The sequence below is a fragment of the Pristiophorus japonicus genome, chromosome 8 (genome assembly GCF_044704955.1).
Source record: "Pristiophorus japonicus isolate sPriJap1 chromosome 8, sPriJap1.hap1, whole genome shotgun sequence".
NCBI classification, from domain to species: Eukaryota; Metazoa; Chordata; class Chondrichthyes; family Pristiophoridae; genus Pristiophorus; species Pristiophorus japonicus.
In genome coordinates this window covers 230,296,011-230,316,692 of record NC_091984.1, presented here as the reverse complement: position 1 = coordinate 230,316,692, position 20,682 = coordinate 230,296,011, and the positions used below count along the sequence as shown (strand labels likewise).

Below are 20,682 nucleotides of genomic sequence, written 5' to 3'. Positions count from 1 at the left end.
GAGGTCTTAACTCATTCCAAACAGCACACTGCAGTTCTCCCCTCACCTATCTGAGAATGACACTGAATTTTAGAAACATAGAAATTTACAGCGCAAAAGGCGGCCATTTTGGCCCATCGTGTCCGCGCCGGCCGACAAAGAGCCACACGGCCCTCGGTCAGCAGCCCGAAAGGTTACATACAAACCCATGAACACTGACGGAAAGGCAAAGAACACCCAGCCCAACCAGTGCGCCCCACACCACTGCGACACCCCTTATACTAAAAACATCTACACTCCACCCCAACCGGAGCCATGTGATCTCCTGGGAGAGGCAAAAACCAGATTAAAAACCCAGGCCAATTTAGGGAGAAAAAAAATCTGGGAAAATTCCTCTCCGACCCATCCAGGTGATCGAAACTAGTCCAGGAGATCACCCTGGCCGTATTCGATTCCCTGCAGTACTTACCATTATATCTGCGCCGACCAACAGAAGGTCATCTAGTCGAATCCCAATTACTAGCTCTAGGTCCGTAACCCTGCAGGGGTTTAAGTGCCCATCCAACCATCTCTTAAAAGTAGTGAGGGTTTCTGCATCCACCACTCTTTCAGGCAGCGAGTTCCAATTCCCCACAACCCTCTGTGGAAAGAAGCCACTCCCTCAAATCTCCTTTAAACCGTCCACCAACCACCTTATGCCCCCTCCACCAATGGAAATAGAAACATAGAAAATAGGTGCAGGAGTAAGCCATTCGGCCCTTCGAGCCTGCACCACCATTCGATAAGATCATGGCTGATCATTCCCTCAGTACCCCTTTCCTGCTTTCTCTCCATAGCCCTTGATCCCTTTAGCCATAAGGGCCATATCTAACTCCCTCTTGAATATATCCAATGAACTGGCATCAACAATTCTCTGTGGCAGGGAATTTCACAGGTTAACAACTCTCTGAGTGAAGAAGTTTCTCCTCATCTCAGTCCTAAATGGTCTACCCCTTATCCTAAGACTGTGTCCCCTGGTTCTGGACTTCCCCAATATCGGGAACAATCTACCCGTATCTAACCTGTCCCGTCCCGTCAGAATCTTGTATGTTTCTATGAGATCCCCTCTCATCCTTCTAAACTCCAATGTATAAAGGTCCAGTTGATCCAGTCTCTCCTCATATGTCAGTCCAGCCATCCCGTGAATCAGTCTGGTGAACCTTCGCTGCACTCCCTCAATAGCAAGAACGTCCTTCCTCAGATTAGGAGACCAAAACTGAACACAATATTCCAGGTGAGGCCTCACCAAGGCCCTGTACAACTGTAAGGCCTCCCTGCTCCTATATTCAAATCCCATAGCTATGAAGGCCAAAATACCATTTGCCTTCTTCACCGCCTGCTGTACCTGTATGCCAACTTTCAATGACTGATGAACCATGACACCCAGGTCTCGTCGCATCTCCCCTTTTCCTAATCTGTCACCATTCAGATAATATTCTGTCTTCGCGTTTTTGCCCCAAAGTGGATAACCTCACACTTATCCACATTATACTGCATCTGCCATGCATTTGCCCACTCACCTAACCTGTCTAAGTCACTCTGCAGCCTCTTAGCATCTTCCTCACAGCTCACACCGCCACCCAGTTTAGTGTCATCTGCAAACTTGGAGATATTACACTCAATTCCTTCATCTAAATCATTGATGTATATTGTAAAGAGCTGGGGTCCCAGCACTGAGCCCTGCGGCACTCCACTAGTCACTACCTGCCATTCTGAAAAGGACCCGTTTATCCCGACTCTCTGCTTCCTGTCTGCCAACCAGTTCTCTATCCACATCAGTGTATTAGCCCCGATACCATGTGCTTTGATTTTGCACACCAATCTCTTGTGTGGGACTTTGTCAAAAGCCTTTTGAAAGTCCAAATACACCACATCCACTGGTTCTCCCTTGTCCACTCTACTAGTTACATCCTCAAAAAATTCTAGAAGATTTGTCAAGCATGATTTCCCCTTCATAAATCCATGCTGACTTGGATTGATCCTGTCACTGCTTTCCAAATGCGCTGCTATTTCATCCTTAATAATTGATTCAAACATTTTCCCCACTACTGATGTCAAGCTAACCGATCTATAATTACCTGCTTTCTCTCTCCCTCCCTTTTTAAAAAGTGGTGTTACATTAGCTACCCTCCAATTCATAGGAACTGATCCCGAGTCGATAGACTGTTGGAAAATGATCACCAATGCATCCACTATTTCTAGGACCACTTCCTTAAGTACTCTGGGATGCAGACTATCAGGCCCCAGGGATTTATCGGCCTTCAACCTCATCAATTTCCCCAACACAATTTCCTGCCTAATAAGGATATCCTTCAGTTCCTCCTTCTCACTAGACCCTTGGTCCCCTAGTACTTCCGGAAGGTTATTTGCGTCTTCCTTTGTGAAGACAGAACCAAACCACATGGGCTTGACAGAGCTAGATCTGGGTCCAGTGGCAAGGATTACCCAAGACGACTGGAGACCTGCTCTGCTGCACGGACCCAGTGTACGCACACATATCGCAGTGTGGGCTGGCCCGTGCTGCCCCTGGGCCCTCACCTCTTCTGAGCCCCAGACTCACGCCTCTCCTGGGCCCCCGGTCACTTCCCTCTACAAACTCTTGCCACTCCTTCGCCCCTCCTGCTGTGCCTGCCCACACTGTGATCAGCGACCTGGCTTCGCAGCCGTTGCCCTCCTGCAGCAGCACGCGCTGCTCCCTGCAGTGGTACACCACCGCACGCTGTGACATGAATGCAGATGCTGGAGTTCTGCTGAAAGGTCATCGACCTGAAACGTTATCTCGGTTTCTAGCTCCACAGATGCTGCCTGACCTGTCGAGTGTCTTTCTAGCATTTGCTGTTTTTTTTTAAAAACAGGAACATGGAGGTCAGCAGAAGCATGGCTACCATTGGCTGCTATCCAACATCTCTTGACCGACTTAAGACTGTCACCTTACTGGAAGTCTTTGATGTCCGTTCTCAATTTAGCCCTCGTTAGTTATGCCACGAGTTCCCTCTGAAATAACGGTCTGGGTTTAGCTTTTCTAGATGGTTAAACAATCTTGCATATTGGTTCCCAACTTTGTGTTAGCTCATAATAGGGTTAGCAGTGGCTCAATGGGCAGCACTCTGGAGTCAGAAGGTTGTGGGTTCGAGTCCACTTTAGAGACTCGAGCACATAAATCCAGGCTGACACTCCCAGTGCAGTGCTGAGGGAGTGCTGCACTGTCGGAGGTGCCGTCTTTCGGATGAGACGCTAAACCGAGGCCCCGTCTGCTCGAAGGTGGATTTTTTAAAAAACCCATGGCATTTATTCAAAGAAAGGTAGGGGAGTTCTTCCTGGTTGTCTGGCCGATATCTAGTCCTCAGCCAAAGTCACTAAACGAAAGCAGATGACCTGGTCAATATGACATTGTTGTTAGCGTGAGTTTGCCGTGTGAAATTTGGAAGTTGTGTTTCCCACATTACAACAGTGACTATATTTTGAAAGTACTTACTTGGCTGAAAGCACTTTGGGATGTCCTGAAGGGTAGGATATAAATACAAGTCTTTCTTCCTTCCCCCTTCCATCCCTGACATCAGTCCCTTAACAAGTACCTGCTATTTCCGTTCTTTCAAACAATTTCTTAACTAATTCCTGACTTTTCTTTGAATTCCCTGTGGGATCTTGTTGTGTGGAAGTTGGGCGCTGCGCTTGCCTGCGCAACAACAGTGACCGCACGCCTTTGGCTGTACAGCACCATGTGACCATGTACAGTAGGCACCTCAAGTCGCTGCAGAAATGCCACTAACGATTTCTCCGCAAGATCCTGCAAATCCCCTGGGAGGACAGACGCACCAACATTAGCGTCCTCGACCAGGCCAACATCCCCAGCATCGAAGCACTGACCACACTCGACCAGCTCCGCTGGGCGGGCCACATTGTTCGCATGCCCGACACGAGACTCCCAAAGCAAGCGCTCTACTCGGAACTCCTTCATGACAAACGAGCCAAAGGTGGGCAGAGGAAACGTTACAAGGACACCCTCAAAGCCTCCCTAATAAAATGCAACATCCCCACCGACACCTGGGAGCCCTGGCCAAAGACTGCCCTAAGTGGAGGAAGTGCATCCGGGAGGGCGTTGAGCACCTTGAGTGAGTCTCATCGCCGAGTGCATGCAGAAATCAAGCGCAGACTATGGTCACATAGTCTGCATGGTCACATGGTGCTGTACAGCCAAAGGCGTGCGGTCACTGTTGTTGAGTAGGCAAGCGCAGCGCCCAATTTTCACACAGCAAGATCCCACAGGGAATTCAAAGAAAAGTCAGGAATTGGTTAAGAAATTGTTTGAAAGAACGGAAATAGCAGGTACTTGTTAAGGGACTGATGTCAGGGCTGGAAGGGGGAAGGAAGAAAGATTTGTATTTATATCCTACCCTTCAGGACGTCCCAAAGTGCTTTCAGCCAAGTAAGTACTTTCAAAATATAGTCACTGTTGTAATGTGGGAAACGCAACTTCCAAATTTCACACGGCAAAGAGCGTGCGACAAACCAGTCCCACCCACCCTTACCCTCACAATGACTATCTGTCCCACCTGTGGCTCTCGTATTGGACTGTTTAGCCACCTAAGGACTCATTTTAAGAGTGGAAGCAAGTCTTCCTCGATTCCGAGGAACTGCCTATGAATGAATGACTATGGGACATCCCGAAGGATATGAAAGGCCTATATACATGCAAGTTGCCCTTCGAATGAGCCAACCTCTGTGGTTACGTAGATTCTGCAGATTGGCGTTGCCAAATTATAAACGAATGATTTTTTAAAAACTTCAAGAAACCACCGCAAATTAGTCTGTACCGAACCGCTGACGAATAACCTGCCCTAATTGAAGTTTTTAGATCTAGCTGCAGTATTTTGATCAGCAGCAAGATCAAGATGTAGAACAATACACAGTTAATTAGCAAGCTCCCTTTGCTGGAATGATTCGGTTAGCCCATGCCAAGGAAACAGACTATGTTTATTAAAACCCGCAGACCGCTAAATTATAGCTTCGCACAACCTTGTTTAAAATGGTTCACGGGTTCAAGTGGGACATCAGAAAAGGCTCTAAAAAAAAATGAAAAATTGGACCGGTGGGCCATATGCCAGGGTATCTGGCGGCTCGCTAAATTTAAGCTGACCTGCCCGTTCCCAGTTTTTTTTTAAATAAAAAAAATCTCACAACAACCATTCTTCTCCTCGAGAGTGCAAGCATCAATCGCTTTGCCTCTGTTCACACCGCAGACCGCACTGCATGTCGAATCCAAGTGCAGCTTGGTTAGGCCGACAGACGTTTCCTCCCCCACCCCCGCGTGTCACGCGGTCATACTTCGCTCCACGCGGACGGGAAAGAGCGCGTTGTTGCATTGCCACTCGAGGCCTCTGCGCGTGCTGCAGCCACAGCGGTTACGTCGTTGGGCGAAGGCAAGCCGCGACAACTGAATCCAATAAATCTGTGGGCTGGACTGGGCTGGCAGCGGAACAAAAGAAATATTTTGAAGAAAAAAAAAGTTACTGGAAAGCCAAACTGGCTCGCAGATGAAACTTCAAGGAACAAGTAGCACACCACTGCAGCCTAGCCATCTCGTGACTTCACTGGATGGCTGACTGACTCAATGCCCGTGGGACAACTGGGACAGGCACCAAATGCCGCCTTAAAAGCTGCTGCCAACATTTCAAGAACCCATAAAATAATTGCTTTGTGAATTACATTTGTGAAAAGTGCACCCAAGAATTAGGAGGAGTCGGTCCTCGAGCCTGCTCCGCCATTCAATAAGATCATGGCTGACCTTCTGCCTCAACTCCACTTTCCCGCCCGATCCCCATATCCCTCGGTGCCCCCTTAATGCCCAAAGAACCCATCACGGTTCACGCTGGCAGCTAACTAACTTCCTGTTTAGTCGTTTCAGATTCCCATTATTTAAAAAGAGCACAAGAATTAGGAGCAGGAGCAGGCCGTTAAATGTCATGATGATCTCCGACTTCCACTCCACTTTCCCTCCCGATCCCTCGATTTCCCCCTGGAGTCAGAAAGTCTATCCACCTCAGCCTTGAATATCCTGATCGCGCAATACTCCTGCGAAGCACCTTGGGATGTTTCCCGACGTTAAAGGCGCTATAAAAACACCAGTTGTTGCAGGTTGTTATAATATGCTCACTGAGCATCCACAGCCCCTTGGGGCAGAGAATTGCAAAGATTCATTTCTGCAGGCATCCAATCCGCAGTACAGCAAGATCCCAGAAACTGCAAATTAAAAAAAAACAAATGAGATGGCTTGGGGTTGGTGGCGTACTGAAATGATCATTTTATTCATGGCGACGGTTCGGCTCAGTGCTGCTTTTCAAATGTGCTCGCGTTGGGGGATTCAGCATGTCCCAGTCATCTCGTGTCCAAAACCGCGCAGGGCAACACCGGGCAACTGGGGAGGTAAGCGCGGTGAGGCAGGCCGCAGGTTTCAAACTCCTGGGGCGATTGAGCTCCCTCGGCTTGCAGAGCTGTCCCGTCTTTTTGTATTTGTGGAGGGCGGCTGTGGTGCAGTGGGCAGCACTCTCACTTTGGAGCCAGAAGGTCGAGGGTTCAAGCCCCACACTCCAGATTCTCGAGCGCAACATTTAAAAAAATAAAAAAATTTGTACACGGGATGTGGATGTCGCTAGCAAGGCCGGCACATTTATTGCCCGTGCCCAATTGCCCCTCGGGAAGGTGGAGGTGAGCCGCGTTCTTGAACCACTGCAGTCCGTGTGAAGTTACGGCAGTGACTGTGTCGTGGCGGTTTCTTGTAACGGAGTGTCCCGCTGGGCCATTTCAGAGTCGACCACATTGCTGTGGGTCGAGAGTCACATGTAGGCCAGACCGGGTAAGGGCAGCAGATTTCCTTCCCTAAAGAGACATTAGTGAACCAGATGGGTTTTTAAATGACAATCTGGTGGTCACATGGTCGCCATTACTGATACTAGCTTCTTTAAATTCCAGATTTCATTTAATGAAACTGAATTGAAATTCCCCCAGCTGCCTTGGTGGCTGACGCTCCCACAGTACAGTAACAGACGGTAAAGCAGGGTCCTGTCGGCCCTCTCAGGAGGACACATGGTTCTAACTCGGGAAGGAGCAGGATTTATCCCTGGCCAATATTTATCCTTCACCTAAAACGCCACCAAAGTGGATTATCTGGTTATAAGAACATAAGAAACAGGAACGGGAGCAGGCCATACGCCCCCTCAAGCCTCCTCCGCCATTTAATACGATCATGGCTGATCTGATCATGGACTCAGCTCCACTTCCCTGCCCGCTCCCCATAACCCCTTATCGTTTAAGAAACTGCCTATTTCTGTCTTAAATTTATTCAATGACCCAGCTTCCTTCCATAGCTCTCTGAGGCAGCAAATTCCACAGATTTACAACCCTAAGAAATTTCTCCTCATCTCTGTTTTAAATGGGCGGCCCCTTATTCTAAGATTATTCCCCTAGTTCTAGTCTCCCCTATCAGTGGAAACATCCTCTCTGCATCCACCATATCAAGCCCCCTCATAATCTTATATGTTTCGATAAGATCACCTCTCATTCTTCTGAATTCCAATGAGTAGAGGCCCAACCTACTCAACCTTTCCTCATAAGTCAACTCCCTCATCCCCGGAATCAACCTAGGGAACCTTCTCTGAACTGCCTCCAAAGCAAGTATATCCTTTTGTAAATATGGAAACCAAAACTGCACGCAGTATTCCAGGTGTGGCCTCACCAATACCTTGTATAGCTGTAGCAAGACTTCCCTGCTTTTATATACCATCCCCTTTGCAATAAAGGCCAAGATACCAATAGCCTTCCTGATCACTTGCTGTACCTGCATACTATCCTTTTGTGTTTCATGCACAAGTACCCCCAGGGTCCTGCTCTACTGCGGCAATTTGCAATCTTTCTCCATTTAAATAACAACTTGCTCTTTCATTTTTTTTCTGCCAAAGTGCATGACCTCACACTTTCCAACATTATACTCCATCTGCCAAATGTTTGCCCACTCACTTAGCCTGTCTATGTCCTTTTGCAGATTTTTTTGTGTCCTCCTCACACATTGCTTTTCCTCCCATCTTCGTACCTTGGCTACGTTACACTCAGCTTATCACCACCTTGCTGGTTGTTTGTGGGAGCTTGCTGTGCGCGCCGCGCACCTTGGCTGCCGCGATTCCTAGATTACAACAGAGACGGCGCTTCAAAAAAAAAGCAACTCGTTGGCTGTAAAGCGTTTTGGGCCGGAGATGTGAAAGGCGGCAAGCAAGTTCTTTCATGATGCCAGAGCCACAGACATTTATTTGGCATCGGGCTGATATCGTGGGTGGTGCAGGGTTTGAAGGAGCAGGCAGGCTGTGACATGCCTATACAGGGAAGAGGTAGAGTGCATGGATGGCATTGGGGAGAATGGAGGTGGAGCGGGGCAGCAGTGGGGGTGAGAGAGAGATTCTGACCTCATATGGGGGTGGGTGGAGGGGCGAGTTGGGATAACATCATGATTCATGATACAAACAGACTGCGATGCAGTTGTGAAAGTACACGATGAAACTAGGTCAAATTAATTTCTGTATTTTGAAACCTCAATGGCATGTACATCAGAAGTGCTGTGCAAATTTTTTTTAATAAAAAAAGAAGAGTAGACCTGCAAACAGTGTAGCACCTCGTCACGATCAGAGCCATTTTAATCCCAGGCTACAAATAACAATTTGATGCCATTTTTCCCCCCCCAGCAGGGAGGAATTCAGCACATTTAACAGGCTGATAATTTAATGTTGCCTGGCATAGCAGCCAAGTTCGCATAATCGACTGCAAACCTGAGGGAAAACACCCGGGGCTCAATTTTGCCCGAGCCCATTTTCTGGCATATTGCCAAGAGTTACGCTTGTTTTTCTGGGCCAGAAATGCGGCAGAAATATTTTGCCAACGTTTCCCCGATGTATAATTCAAATTTGGTGCTGCGCAGCGTGTCCAGTCGCCTCGGGGTGGAGCCCGCTGGCTACGTCAAAAAACAATGTTGCACCTTCTGCGCATGCGCGGCAAAAAGAAAAGTGACATTTTTGAAGTTATTTCAATGGACGGGCATGCGCAGTGCAGCTCCGGGCTGGCAATTGGCCATTTTTAAAGAGCCAGTTGTGTGGAGAAGGAGTGCTGTGCGAGAGCATTGGAAAAAAAAAATCAGATCTGCAGCAGTACAAGATGCAACGCGGCACAAGGACCAAGAATTTCTCACAGGAGGCACTAGTTACGGTGATCGAGGCCACACGGCACGAGCTGGACACCAGCAGAGGTCACATAAAAGGTCCACCCAAACAAACGAAGAAACGCTGGAATCAAGTTTCAGAAAACCACTGTGCAATGGTGACCACCACGAGAATCTGGAGGCCAGTGTAAAAAGAAGTGGCAGGACCTAGGCCAAGTAGTTAGTGCAAGTAATATTTTCATTTATCCAACAGAATTGCAATTGTAAATGTGACCAGCTGCATATGTCCCACCCAGCAGAAAGACACCCTCTTTAAAAGTTATATTTTCATCTTTGCAGAGAAAGGTGACACACAACAAAAGGGAAAGAACTCAAACAGGAGGCCACCCGGCAAATCTGCAGCCACTGACACCCTCGGAAGAGAGGGTCGCTGCTTTGATGGGTCCTGCCTGGAGGAAAGCAGTGCACAAGCTGGGCTCACACTCGAGGGAGAGGGCAAGTCCTGCAAATTCCACAGCCGGGCTTTGCTAAATGTTAAGCACTGCGCGGGCTAGCCATGCTTCGGTTCATGGGGATGTCTCCATCAGCTAGGCTTTGGCTGATGCAATGTGCTATCATTCATCGTGGTCCTTCAAATCAGCCTGCTGCCTGCGCTGTGTGAGCCTACTCATGCCACCCACCCTGCCCCCTCCGCTGCTGATAACCATTTGTCTGTTCTGTTATATTTTGCAGAACTGGAGGCCAACCCTGACGATGCAGACGCGGACGAGCCTGAAGAGAACATTTTCCAATCCTACCCTCCAGACCATGGGGGTGAGGGGGAAGAAATGGAGATGGATGAAGCCCCCACAGTTGCACTGACCTTGGTGGAGGTGCAGGTGCTGCCCATTGAGGTGCCAGCCCCTTCCGTGACTAGTGGTTTGAGTGTTGGTGATATTCTCTATGGTTTCCTAACGTCCGAGACTGCAGGTCCCAGGGGTGTGATGCAGTGAGGCACACCCAGGGCCCCACTGTCCCAGGCTGCGGGTCTCAGTGGTGGGGTGCAATGAGGCACGCCCAGGGCCCCACCGTCCCAGGCTGCGGGTCCCAGTGGTGGGATGCGAGCCACACCCGTGGGGTGGAGGAGAAGGAGAGCTCGACCGCGCTCTCGCGAGGTGCACGATCTAACAGATGTGGTTCAGATGATGTCAATGAGTGCGGAGAGCATTGACGTTACGCGATCGCTCCTGGACACGAGGTAGCGGGACTGTCGAGAAAAGTAACAACACTCTCACGAGAAATGGGAACGATGTCAGTGACCATGAGGGAGGGAATGTCACAGGTAGGTGATGCGCTGTCAGTGAACATCAGGGAGGGAATGTCAGAGATGGTGCAAACACTATCACTGAACATGAGGGAGGGAATGTCACAGGTAGTTGACAGTTCTGCTCAACATGAGGGAGGGAATGTTGCAGGTCGTTGAGACACTGTCAGGGAGCATGAGGGACGGCATGTTAGAGTTAGCTGCTGCAATAAGGGAACATGCCCAGACCCCGCGCCCATTGACACAGTCAACTGCCACTCCCACTCCAATCCCCACACCAGCCTCGGACGAACACAAAGCCGGGCCTTCCACATTACCGCCTGCCCCACCACCCCACCTCCCTCCCCCCCATCAAGGGCGCATTACCCAAAATGTTCAAAAGAATAAGCTTGGTGCCAACTCGATAAATGCTGCGCCATTGCTTGCGGGTAGGGGTGGTGGAGTCACCAAGACCAAGCGCAGCGGGCAGTCTTACAACAAGGTGGAGGAGAGATGGGTGCAGCCTTTCTTTGCTGCTGTTGTTATTATCGTTGTTACTGTTATAACTGTTCTCCAAATTAAAAAAGTTTTTTGTAAGTTATGTAAATTTACAAGTTTAAAAGTTAGTCAGGTGAACTTAAAGTTTGTAAGTGATCATAACTGAAAACTTTGAAGTTTGATACAAGAATAATTTTATTAAAGTTAAGTACAAAGAAATTGAAAACTTTAGAATAAAATATATTTTACATTAAATCTGAATTATTTTCATTATTTGGTCCATTGTTAACACAGCAGGCAGGACAGGTTCTGATTCTTCTCTCTCCCCAAGCTCTGGATGTATGGACTTCTCCCCAACCCCAATTCAATGCAGTCTTGTGACTTCACCCCTTCTCCCCTGACCCCCAGACCCCCTCCTCCTCCTCCCCTCCCCCCCCCCACCCATTGCAGTCCTGTACCCAGTGCAGCAGTCTTCCGATCGCCACCTCTTCCCCCGTCCCCCCGTCCCCCCCTCCTCCGGGCTTGTTTTCCAGCCGAGCCCCGAGCCCGAGCCCGGGGCCGATTCGGACGGCTGACACTATGACCCCACTCCAGCCCTGCTTGAAGACGTTCAGTGGTGGCGTGCAAGTAAAAAAAAACCTGATCACTTCAGCAAGCCAAGAAACTTCCAGGTACTCCGTTGAAAGTTTTAAAAAGTTGAACTTTATTGCGGAAATTTCAAGTGTTAAAGAGACTCCCTCCAAAAACTTCGATGAAAAACAATGGCTTCTTTCAGCACCGATTTTTCAACGTGCGCTGCTTTCTGTTAACTCACCCGAAGGTTTTTCGGGATTGGCCGGACATGCCGACCGAGGATAAAAAATTTGGGGGCAAACTGCGAACAATGCTGAAAGGTGGCACAGACATGAGGGAACGATGTCAAAAAAATCCGAACCTCGAAAAACCGTAACTGAAGCAGTAACGCCGGAGCAGATTCCGGGGGGACACTGTGAATTAAATCATTACGCCAGAAAAAAAACAGCGCAAATGACGCGGGAAAATTGAGCCCTTCGTTCCGATCGCTCGGCTCAAAATAGAATAGGGCCCGCAATATAAACGGCTTGTGCCGTTTCATCTTAATTTGGCTGCACTAATTCAGCCCGATCGCGAGTCAAAATTTCAAGTACAAGAAAGATACAATCATAGAATGGCACGGCGCAAATGGAGACCGTTCGGCTCATCGTGCCTGTGCCGGCTCGGTGAAAGAGCTGGCCAATTGGTCCCACTCCCACCCCCCCCACTCTTTCCCCTAGCCCGGCAACCGATTCCTTTCCAAATATTTATCCAATTTCCTTTTGAAAGTCACTACAGGTACAAACGTCTCAAATCTGGCTGTCCGAAAAACAGACATTTTGTGATATTCAGCGAAATAAAATCTGGAATTATTGTCCCCCCCAAAAAAAAACCGGCGGGCCGGACTAGTCATCGGCTTCAGCGCTGTGTTTTAAATGGCGCGCGATCGGTCCGAGCCTTGCCGAATGACCCTCGACCTGGCCCGACCCACGCCACCATTCCGAAATCCGGAACAATGCAAAAACCGGCAGGGTCTTGGTTCCGAGGTTGCCAGATTTGAGACGCTGTACCTGTATTGAGTCTGCTTCCACCACCCTTTCAGGCAGTGTATTTAAAAAAAAAACGTAAATTAACTTTTCACCTTTCCCTCCCACTGTTTTTTTGTTGCCAGTTATCTTAAATCTGTGCCCTCTGGTTGCCGACCCTCCTAGCAGTAGAAACAGTTTCTCGTTACTTACTCTCATCAAAACCCCTTAATAATTTGGAACACCTCCTTGAGCTTCTCTGCTCGAGCGGAGAACAATGCCATCTTTTCTAGTCTCTCCGCATACACAGGATTGCGTACGATATACAGCACAGAAACAGGCCATTCGGCCCAATCTGTCGACAGAAGTTCATCATCCCTGGTCAATTTGGATAAAATAAAAGCGCTCTGGCACATCCTGAAGGGCGCTATATAAATGAAAGACTTTCCTTTTCTTTCAAACCTTCTCTCCGAAGCCAGGTCCCTTGACCTCCCTGGTGTGGTGCCCAGAATTGGACGCAGTCCTCGAGCTGAGGCCTAAACAGCGATTTAAAACAGGTTTAGCATAACTTCCTAGCTGTTGTACTCAATGCCTCGATGTATCAAGCAAAAGATCCCACGTGCATTTTTTTATTCCCAACTTGTCCTTGCCACCTTCAAAGATTTGTGTGGATGACCTCTCACCCTCTTGGTTCCTGTACCGCCTTTAAAATTGTGCCATTTGGTTTATATGGTCTCTCCCCAAATCTTCCGCCCAAAAGGCGCACACAGATCACATTTAAGCATGCAAATTACAGCACAGCAGGCCATTCGGCCCATCATTCCCGTGCTAGCTCGGCAAGTACTGACTGCCTGTTTGAATCACATTTAATTTGCCATCTTCCTCCATCCCTTTTCAAGAACCTAATCCATTCGCTTTTAAATGGAGGTTATGATGTCCGGCAGTTGTGGGGAAACATTCTATGGTTCAAGATTGTTGCAGTGAAATGATTATTTACGGCCCAATGAATAAGAAAAGGCCTTTTGAGGTTACATTCCCATTTCAAGAGGTTCTCCCAGCCCCCCCACCCCCCACCTTTCCTTCCCTCCCCCACCCCCAAGGTAATGTCACATTGCCCAGAGTACAGGTGCCACTTTTGCACATACAAAAAAAAGGCTTGTATTTATATAGCGCCTTTCACGACCACCGGACGTCCCAAAGCGCTTTACAGTTAATGAAGTACTTTCTGAAGCGTAGCCACTGTTGTAATGTGGGAAACGTGGCAGCCAAGTTACGCACAACAAGCTCCCACAAACAGCAATGTGATAATGAGCAGATAATCTGCTTTTGTTATGTTGATTGAGGGATAAATATTGGCCAGGGAATAACTCCCCTGCTCTTCCTCGAAATAGTGCCATGGGATCTTTTACATCCACCTGAGAGAGCAGTTGGGGCCTCGGTTTAACGTCCCATCCGAAAGGCAGTACCTCCGACAGTGCAGCACTCCCTCAGCACTGCACTGGGAGAGTCAGCCTGGATTTCTGTGCTCGAGTCCCTGGAGCGGGACTTGAACCCACAACCTTCTGTCTCAGAGGCACGAGTGCTGGGCCACGGCTGAACTTAGGGGTCTATTCAACAACGGGACAATCAAGGCTGATTCTATTATCCTCATTCAACAGCCATTCACAAGAACATAAGAATTAGGAACAGGAGTAGGCCATCGAGCCCCTCGAGCCTGCTCCGCCATTCAACAAGATCATGACTGTCTGGCCGTAGACTCAGCTCCACTTACCCACCCGCTCCCCGTAACCCTTAATTCCCTTATTGGTTAAAAATCTATCTATCTGGTGCTTTGAATACATTCAATGAGCTAGCCTCAACTGCTTCCCTGGGCAGAGAATTCCACAGATTCACAACCCTCTGGGAGAAGAAATTCCTTCTCAACTCGGTTTTAAATTGGCTCCCCCGTATTTTGAGGCTGTGCCCCCTAGTTCTAGTTCGCAAAAACTTCCAGCAGGGGGAAATCGGAGGGCGGTCTGGAGAGAGGAGCGATGGCCACATTTTTCCTTACACAATCCTGAAGAGGCTGGGTGGAACAGTCTTGTGGTGGCAGTGCCTCAGCTCTCGAGGGAGGAAACCATGTGCTGAGGGAGCTGGACAGGGTAGGTGCAGAGAGGATGTTTCCCCTCGTGGGGGAACCGAGAACTAAGGGGGGGGCATCATTTCAGAATAAGGGGTCGCCCATTTAAAACGGAAATGCGGAGGAATTTCTTCTCTGAGGGTTGTGAGTCTTTGGGATTTTCTGCCCCAGAGAGCTGGGGAGCGGGCAGGGAAGTGGAGCTGAGTCCATGATCGGATCAGCCATGATCTTATTGAATGGCGGAGCAGGCTCGAAGGGCCGAATCCTGCTCCTATTTCTTATGTTCTTACATAGAGCTGCGTTTAATGATGCTGAAAAAAATTTCAAGACTCGCTTGTGTTTTTTTGTAAAAATTAGGTGTGGGCAACATCAGGTTGCACATCACACCAACAAGCTGCGCAGGATGCGGAGAGAGAGAGGGAGAGAGAAAGAGAGATGAAGGGGACACAGAAGAGAAAGATACTTGGGCAAATCCAACAAAAAAATGATTGCACCTTTCAAGATGTTTTGAAACCGATTATGTGCAACATCACAGATTGGAGTATTAGATAGAATTCACAGCACAGAAACAGGTTCTTTGGTCCGCTATGCCAATGTTTATGCTCCGCACAAGCCTCCTCCCATCCGACTTCATTGAACCGTATCAAAATAGTTTGCTCCCGAAAGCACTTGCGCTATTCGCCTCGGCTAATCCTTGTGGCAGCGAGTTCCTCATTCTAACCACTCTCTGGGCAGTGAAGCGTCTCCTGAATCAAGAAAGGGGACCGGCGCTCACCAGCTGCGGGTGTCCACTTGGAAAACCACATTCCCGGAGCCCCGGCACCAGTACAACTGCCCCGCAGCATATAAAATGGGGGTTACGCGGCAAGGTAAAAGACCAATGTCGCTGCATCGTGGAACAGCGTCTGCGATCCTCCGCGAATTGGGACCTCCCGATCTCCGATTGTGCAGCCGTGAAGCCCTGGTGAAAGAAGGGTCACGTCGAGCTAGTTATATCGCGGCAGAACTTTTACACCTCCCAAACCCGCAACCTGTACCACCGAGAAGGACGAGGGCAGCAGGCGCATGGGAACACCACCATCTCCACGTTCCCCTCCAAGTCCCACACACACCGTCCCATAAGAACAGAAGAAATAGGAGCAGGAGTAGGCCATACGGCCCCTCGAGCCTGTTCCGCCATTCAATAAGATCATGGCTGATTTGATCTTGGACACAGCTCCAATTCCCTGCCCGCTCCCCATAACCCCTTATCCCCTTACCGTTTAGGAAACCGTCTATTTCCATCTTAAACTTTTTTAATGTCCCGGCTTCCACAGCTCTCCGAGGCAGTGAATTCCACAGATTTCAACCCTCAGAAGAAATTTCTCCTCATCTCAGTTTTAAATGGGCGGCCCCTTATTCTGAGACCATGCCCTCGAGTTCGAGTCTCCCCCATCAGTGAAAACATCCTCTCTGCATCCACCTCGTCAAGCCCCCTCATAATCTTATACGTTTCGATAAGATCACCTCTCATTCTTCTGAATTCCAATGAGTAGAGGCCCAACCAACTCAACCATTCCTCATAAGTCAACCCCCTCATCACCGGAATCAACCTTGTGAACCTTCTCTGAACTGCCTCCAAAGCAAGTGCCATAGGCATTCGATAAGGTGCCACACAAAAGGTTACTGCAGAAGATAAAGGTACGCGGAGTCAGAGGAAATGTATTAGCATGGATCGAGAATTGGCTGGCGAACAGAAAGCAGAGAGTCGGGATAAATGGGTCCTTTTCGGGTTGGAAATCGGTGGTTAGTGGTGTGCCACAGGGATCGGTGCTGGGACCACAACTGTTTACAATAAACATAGATGACCTGGAAGAGGGGACAGAGTGTAGTGTAACAAAATTTGCAGATGACACAAAGATTAGTGGGAAGGCGGGTTGTGTAGAGGGCACAGCGAGGCTGCGAAGAGATTTAGATCGGTTAAGTGAATGGGCTAAGGTTTGGCGGATGGAATACAATGTCGGAAAATGTGAGGTCATCCACCTTGGGGGCAAAAAAAAAAAAAAAACAGTAAAAGGGAATATTATTTGAATGGGGAGAAATTACAACATGCTGCAGTGCAGAGGGACCTGGGGGTCCTTGTGCATGAAAAAGTTAGTTTGCAGGTGCAACAGGTAATCAGGAAGGCGAATGGAATGTTGGCCTTCATTGCGAGAGGGATGGAGTACAAAAGCAGGGAGGTCCTGCTGCAACTGTACAGGGTATTGGTGAGGCCGCACCTGGAGTACTGCGTGCAGTTTTGGTCACCTTACTTAAGGAAGGATATACTAGCTTCGGAGGGGGTACAGAGACGATTCACTAGGCTGATTCCGGAGATGAGGGGGTTACCTTATGATGATAGATTGAGTAGACTGCTTTACTCGTTGAGTTCAGAAGGATGAGGGGTGATCTTATAGAAACATTTAAAATAATGAAGGGGATAGACAAGATAGAGGCAGAGAGGTTGTTTCCACTGGTCGGGGAGACTAGAACTAGGGGGCACAGCCTCAAAATACGGGGGAGCCAATTTAAAACCGAGTTGAGACGGAATTTCTTCCCCCAGAGGGTTGTGAATCTGTGGAATTCTCTGCCCAAGGAAGCAGTTGAGGCTAGCTCACTGAATGTATTCAAATCACAGATAGATAGATTTTTAACCAATAAGGGAATTAAGGGTTATGGGGAGCGGGCGGGTAAGTGGAGCTGAGTCCACGGCCAGATCAGCTGTGATCTTGTTGAATGGCTCGAGGGGCTAGATGGCCTACTCCTGTTCCTAATTCTTATGTTATGATCCTTTTGTAAATATGGAAACCAAAACTGCACGCATTATTCCAGGTGTGGCCTCACCAATACCTTATATAGCTGTAGCAAGACTTCCCTGCTTTTATACTCCATCCCCTTTGCAATAAAGACTTGGAAATATAATCGGCCGGTTCCTTCATTGTGACTGGGTCAAAATCCTGGAACTCCCTCCTTAACAGCACTGTGGGAGTACCTTCACCACACGGACTGCAGCGGTTCAAGGCGGCAGTTCACCACCACCTTCTCATGGGCAATTAGGGTTGAGCAATAAATGCCAGCCTCGCCAGCGACGCCCACATCCCGTGAATGAATAATAAAAAATACTGATGGGAGGGCCTCGTCTCTTCTCTCCTCTGGTGCAGGCGTGGGGCAGCATGGTTAGGCCACAGCTGGAGTACTGCGTGCAGTTCTGATCACCACATTACAGGAAGGAAGTGATTGCACTGGAGAGGGTACAGAGGAGATTTTATGAGGATGTTGCCAGGAGTGGAAAATCTAAGCTATGAGGATTAGATGGCTAGAATTGTTTTCATTGGAACAGAGGAGGCTGAGGGGAGACCTCATTGAGGTGTATAAAATTGAGAGAGTGAGCTAGATATAGTGGGCAAAAAGGGCCTATTTCCCTTAGAGGGGTCAACAACCAGGGAGCATAGATTTAAAGTAATTGGTAGGAGGTTTAGAGGGGATTTGAGGGGAAATTTCTTCACACAGAGGGTGGTGGGGGTCTGGAACTCACTGCCTGAAAGGGTGGCAGAGGCAGAAACCCTCACCTCATTTAAAAAGTACTTGGATGTGCACCTGAAGTGCCGTAACCTATAGGGCTACGGACCGAGAGCTGGAGAATGGGATTAGGCTGGGAAGCTCTTTGGTCGGCCGGCGGGGACACGATGGGCCGAAATGGCCTCCTTCCGTGCTGTAAATTTCTATGATTCGATGAAAGGGGGGTTGGGTTGGGGAGGGCAAGATGGCTGCCAACACAAACGTTGCACGCTAAATTCGACAACAGCAAAAATCCAACGAGAATGGCTCGTTCGACAGGCCGGCCAGTTGGGCTCGGGTGTTTTGAGGACTGCAACTTTGCAGTACCACCCGTCTATAGCCTGATTTGGTTCCCATGGCAATGTATTCCAGGGAGACAGACAAACATCACCAAGCTGCATGTACTGCAGGTGCAGCGTCGAGATTCCGGTGTTCCAGATTCCGGAGCCGACGACCATGCCAACCTCGGGCCTTGCCCGCGTCCTCGCCGGGCCGCCCGAACACCACCTCGGCGGGGGCCCCGCCCAACACCATCTTCCTTGGCGGGGCCGAACAGCTCTTTGGCGGGAATTCCACCCCCTCCCCCTTTCGGGCGTTCCGAAATCCGGAAATAGCCGAACCTGGGGCTCGGGTGTGTCTGGTTTTGTGAAAACAGAATCGAAAGTCCAGAAAAGCCCGGAATCCGGAACGGCCTCGGGTTCCGCATTTTAGGCTGCTGCACCTGTATAACCAACCCGGGGCAGGGCGGGGGTTCGTTGGATCTGCAGACTGCTGCAAAAAAGTTTACAATATGTTTTTTGCTATCCTAACTCGTGACAAAATAAAAAATAGCTCATTAGGAGGGAGGAGGCCAAGCAACAAGTTAATTTAAGCATACCATTTGCGGCATACCACTCCTTTAAGCAATTTAAAAGAACATACTGCGCGTAACGCCATGTTGATCCACGAACAGAACCACCTCCCTCTCATTCCAGGAATTAACTTAGAAGCTACTTTACGCTGCAGCCGACATCCAATACTTGGTTCCCCCTCAGTCCGCTGCCCCTGGGAGCATGGGGCCTGTCCCGGCAGCTTGCCAGGTTTAGCCTGCCAGGTTTCAGTGGAGAACAAACAAACCTGCATTGACACCGCAATCCTTCACTCCCTCGGGATGATGTCCCAAGGCGCCCCCCCGCAGCCGAGGAATTGCTTTGCCACTCGCTTGCTTTGCAGGCATGGCCACAGCCAGCCCCACAAACGGCAAAGGAGATAAATAAACCAGTTCGTCTGATTTTAGTGGTGTCTGGTCGAATGCTGAAATGTTGGCCAGGGCCCGGAGCGCTCGGCCCTGCTCTTGGAAGAGCGGGGAAGGGGGGAGGGGAGGGGTAAAGTTTTCACGGGTACATAAGAAATAGGAGCAGGAGTAGGATATTTGGCCCCTCGAGCCTGCTCCGCCATTCAATAAGATCATGGCTGATCTGATCATGGACTCAGCTCCACTTCCCTGCCCGCTCCCCATAACCCGCGACTCCCTTATCGTTCAAAAATCTGTCTATCTCCACCTTAAATATAGTCAATGACCCAGCCTCCACAGCTCACTGGAGCAGAGAATTCCAAAGACTCACGACCCTCAGAGAAGAAATTCCTCCTCATCTCAGTTCTAAATGGGTGACCCCTTATTCTGAAACGATGCCCCCTAGTTCCCGATTCCCCCACGAGGGGAAGCATCCTCTCTGCAAGCCCCCTCACTATCTTATACGTTTCAGTAAGAACTTCATTCTTCTAAACTTCAATGAGTATAGGCACAACCTGCTCAACCTTTCTTCATAGGACAACCCCTTTATCTCAGGAATCAACCTCGTCAGTATCAACCACGGGTAATATCAACGCAATCCGTGCAGAATCGGCCGAACCAGCGCAAACGATCGGGGGAATTTTAAGAGCAAGTGGGTTATGCCCAGAACTCAATGCGCCCGGATCAGGCCCCGCCCACAAAACTGGCCACACCCCCAGATCCCACTGGCTCGGAAAGGCTCTTCAAATTGTGCTTAATTCGGTGACAGGCACATTTTAGAAGTTCAAAAAATATTTAATTTACTTAGCAACTAGTGTACACCAATGATTCCCACATTACAACAGTGACTACACTCCAAGAAAGTACTTCATTGGCTGTAAGGCGCTTTGGGACTTCCGGTGGTCGTGAAAGGCGCTATAGAAATGCAAGTCTTTTTTTTCTCCCAATCATTTTCAGTGATTTTAAATCAGGTTACTCACAGATGGAGGACTGGACTCCAAATGTTTATAAACCCATTTTAATAAAACTGCACCGCTCTCACATTACTGCAAGGAATACTTTATTTTTAAATGGAAAGAGAGCAGCAATTACATTCTATTATACTGCACAATTGCATTGGTTCTAGCCTCTTGAGCATCC

General features: G+C 48.9%; 1 protein-coding gene across 3 annotated transcripts in view; it reads right to left on the bottom strand.

Annotated features, from left to right (window-relative positions):
* The window catches only part of hic2 (hypermethylated in cancer 2), a 123,358-nt gene that overhangs the window by 36,635 nt on the left and 66,041 nt on the right, over window positions 1-20,682 (bottom strand). The window contains exon 1 of one of the 3 annotated variants that reach the window (XM_070886398.1): window positions 6,058-6,208. The exons of 1 other annotated variant lie outside the window; for it this stretch is intronic. In XM_070886398.1, coding sequence (XP_070742499.1) covers window positions 6,058-6,179 — 122 coding nt within the window. In that variant the 5' untranslated portion in view covers window positions 6,180-6,208. One more of the 3 variants, XR_011594011.1, reaches the window with a different exon arrangement.